Source organism: Papaver somniferum, chromosome 5, assembly GCF_003573695.1.
Source record: "Papaver somniferum cultivar HN1 chromosome 5, ASM357369v1, whole genome shotgun sequence".
Taxonomy (NCBI): domain Eukaryota; kingdom Viridiplantae; phylum Streptophyta; class Magnoliopsida; order Ranunculales; family Papaveraceae; genus Papaver; species Papaver somniferum.
This window is the reverse complement of record NC_039362.1, coordinates 141711232-141714460: the sequence shown is the minus strand read 5'-3', so window position 1 is coordinate 141714460 and position 3229 is coordinate 141711232. Positions and strand designations below refer to the sequence as shown.

Genomic DNA, 3229 nt, shown 5'->3' with positions numbered 1-3229 from the left:
GGCTAGGATGTAATATCTTAAAAGATATCAATGGCTCTAATTTACCGGGTTTTTCGGTTCGGTACAGACCGGGAATAGCCCAGAACCGGTACCTGTACCGGTCTATACCGGGTATCAACATTCAGAACCGGTACATGTACCGGTAACTCCGGGTTCGGATTGGTTCGAGTCCGGGTCTTTCGGGTCCGGGTCGGTACAGGTAAATCGGACCGGGTCTTGTGCAGCCTTAAGCTAGACAAATGAGTTGTTTGTTAGTTACAGGTTAGTTGGCTGATAACGTATACGGCTTAAGGGATGAGATGGATTTGTGCTTAAAAGAGACAAAGAACGGTTGGAAAGGTCAAAAGGTGGCTCAGGTCAATGACAACGGGTACGAAATGTTCTTCGTTTTTTCTCTCTATTTCTTTAATCATTTTCAAGAAAAATTCAAACTTTTTGATGAATCAATATATTTACACGATATCTTTTCATTGTATTATGCTTTGTTTTCTTCTAACAGGTTTTTGAAGAAGAAGAAGAAGAAGTTGGTGAATCTCTTAATTCGTCTTTTCATTCATCTTCTTCTTCTTCTGATTCCACCACCGTGTCTTTGATCCTTTTCTATATTGAGAAGCAGAAGCAGTTAGCATTTTTTGGTGGTGATTGTATAAGAAAAATTCAATATCTTCTGAACCTAAAATGGCTGTGAGTCTCTCTCTCTTTCTCTCTCTCAATTTTTATGATTTTTTTGTTGTGGGGGTTGAGAATTATGATAGGATTATGGTGGTTTAGGTTGTTGATCGTTTCATTTGCTGATTTGGGTTCGTTTTGATGGAAGTTTCTTTCCCCCCCACCCCCCCTTCATGTCTGAACCTCGTTGTTTTCTGGCTTTTGGTACAACATGCATAACATTCTCTGGTTCATATTTGAGGTGCTTGTAAAAAATCTTCTGACGATGATGTGAAAACTGAAGAAAGGGGTGTTTTCTGTGGTTTTGTCAATTGATGCAATTAGAATTCAGGAAGCATTTAAATTGGTTTACGGACAATTTAGCTCATGCTGTTGTTTTAATCTTTGATTGTTGATAGAAGAAAACTTTTTCAGGTCTGTAGGGGTTTCATCTGTTCAAGAATTTTCTTGGGCAAGTAATCTGTACTCCGTGATTCCGATCGTTGATGCTAGGTTGCCGAGTTCTACATTAAACACTCCTTGCTTTCATAAAATAACCAGACTCAGGCTTGCATATAGAGTTATAGAAAATGGTTAAAATGGTTCTAGTTAACATTTGTATAAATGGTTCTATGCAAAGTGGAAATGCAACGTGGTATCAATTTCTGAGTGACTTAAACTGTAACAAAAGAAAAGCTCATACTGTTGATTTTTTTCTCGCAGAATCGTGCACACGTACCTCAGTTTGGCAACTGGGGAAATGGTGGAGAAAATGTTCTTTACACAGCTTATTTTGATAATGCAAGGAAAGGCAAAAATGGGAAGATAATGAATCCGAATGATCCTAATGAAAACCCATCCGCTTTTCCTGCTCAACCACAACAACCGCAAGTGAAATCCAATTCTTCTCGTACTAGACCTGAACAAGTGGTACAAGCAAGGCCCCAAACCGACAACCGGTCAACTAGAACAAACGATAATGGAGGCAGACAAAATGATTATCAACCACGCCCGAATCCTGCAGCTCGAGGACCCCCAGCTGCTGATTCATATAATAAACAGAATAGTAATGATCGTGGTGCAAATTCCAGGGATAACTCCAGAAGACCTACCGTTCCACAGAACAATGCCAGAACCGAACAATCTCCGCATCACCCATATCAGGCAAACAATGGGGGATATCAGGCTAACAATGGAGGCAGAGCAGGTGTATCTCCTTCTCCTTCATGGGAAAATAAACCGTCTGGAAACAACGCTGGCTCAACTCCAAACAGACGACCAGTAATTTTCTTCCCGATCCTTCTGCATTATTTACTCTTATGAGGTGCATTTCAGTTTTATACATGTCAAAATCTGCTTGAGGGAGTAGATTGGCTTTCAAATTATTGACCAAATGCCACCTTAGAAAGCCTGCCTGCCTATGATTTGTGATTTGTGTTCTAAATCTGTCTCCGGGAGCTATTCTTAACTCAAAGTTTATACTAGTTTGTGCAAGCTTGATTTGGTAATAACATTGTGCATTTTCTATATGACAGCAACAGAGACCCGCAACTGTGCTACCAAAATTTGGTGATTGGGATGAGAAGAACCCCAATGCAGGTGCCGGGTATACACAAATCTTCAATGTCGTGCGGGAAGAGAAAAAACAAATTGCTGCAAACGTAAACACCCCGCAACAGGAGGAGGCTCCCATCCGTGGAAAGCCTAGACATGACGCTAAGGTATAATTTGTTCACAAAAAACTTCTTTTCAGTTGCTTGCTGGTTGTCAGTCTTTGGATTTGCGGTTTGGTACCTCTATGATCTAAATTAAATTAAATTATCGTTTTCTTTTGTCTTATTTTTTTACTTCAGATGGCTTGTTGCTTTCTCTAAAAGGCTCATCTATAAGGAAGATTGTCTAGAAACCAAGTTAGTGTCCAGAAATGCATCTTTACCTGGTCTTGGAGATGATAAATGTGAAGTTTTGTGAAAAAAAGTTCCCTGTTTTTGCTATTCCTTTCTCCTGTATGTAACTGTCTTTTACCCGTGTTCTTCCGTTATTGTGATCATATTGTCACGAGTAAAACAATAACGAATCCCATTCTTTGAATTGTTTGTAATTTATAAAGTTGTTCATTTCTTGGAGATAGTATATATGTCTTATTCAATTTTAACCAAGGTCACATCATCTCCTCATGACAGTTTCTTGTGCTGAGTTCCACTGCGTTGTAATTGTATTGTAGTAGCATTGCGGGTGATTCTACGACTAAATCATCGATGCGGAAAATTGTTCAGAACTAAATTTTAAGCTACCAAGGTTGAAGATTCTACAGGTTCAGTCTGTTCAATCTCCCTTTTCTTTTTCTTGCGTCTGAACCCAGTCATTGTTCTTATCCAAATAGCTCCTCTACAACCTGTCCTCCTCTTGTCAACTCCACAGAACCGACAGGTCCAGACCTCATCCCTCCTGCGCACGTCCACTCAGGCCCACTGTGCAGTTTTTCTGTCAGTTTCAGGTAGCCGACTAGTTCAGGCCTATGGTTCATTTCTTCGGTCAGTTTGGAAAAACCAACCAGTTTAGACCCCATCCCTACTGCTTC

The 3229-nt window shown here is 40.1% G+C and overlaps 1 protein-coding gene across 1 annotated transcript; it reads left to right on the top strand.

The window, feature by feature from the left end:
* The first annotated feature begins 321 nt into the window (after positions 1 to 321).
* On the top strand, positions 322 to 2825 carry LOC113282979 (RPM1-interacting protein 4-like). Its single transcript, XM_026532084.1, has 5 exons — positions 322 to 370; positions 500 to 684; positions 1372 to 1929; positions 2184 to 2369; positions 2502 to 2825. Exons 2-5 carry the CDS (start codon positions 679 to 681, stop codon positions 2520 to 2522), a joined length of 771 nt encoding a protein of 256 aa, XP_026387869.1. The 5' UTR covers positions 322 to 370; positions 500 to 678; the 3' UTR covers positions 2523 to 2825.
* The last annotated feature ends 404 nt before the right edge of the window (positions 2826 to 3229 follow it).

What these genes read in the sequence shown, in the direction of transcription:
- LOC113282979 (XM_026532084.1), top strand. An exon ending in CAACTCCAAACAGACGACCA is followed by an intron (nt 1,930 to 2,183) that starts GTAATTTTCTTC and finishes TCTATATGACAG; the next exon opens with CAACAGAGACCCGCAACTGT. An exon ending in AGCCTAGACATGACGCTAAG is followed by an intron (nt 2,370 to 2,501) that starts GTATAATTTGTT and finishes TTTTTACTTCAG; the next exon opens with ATGGCTTGTTGCTTTCTCTA.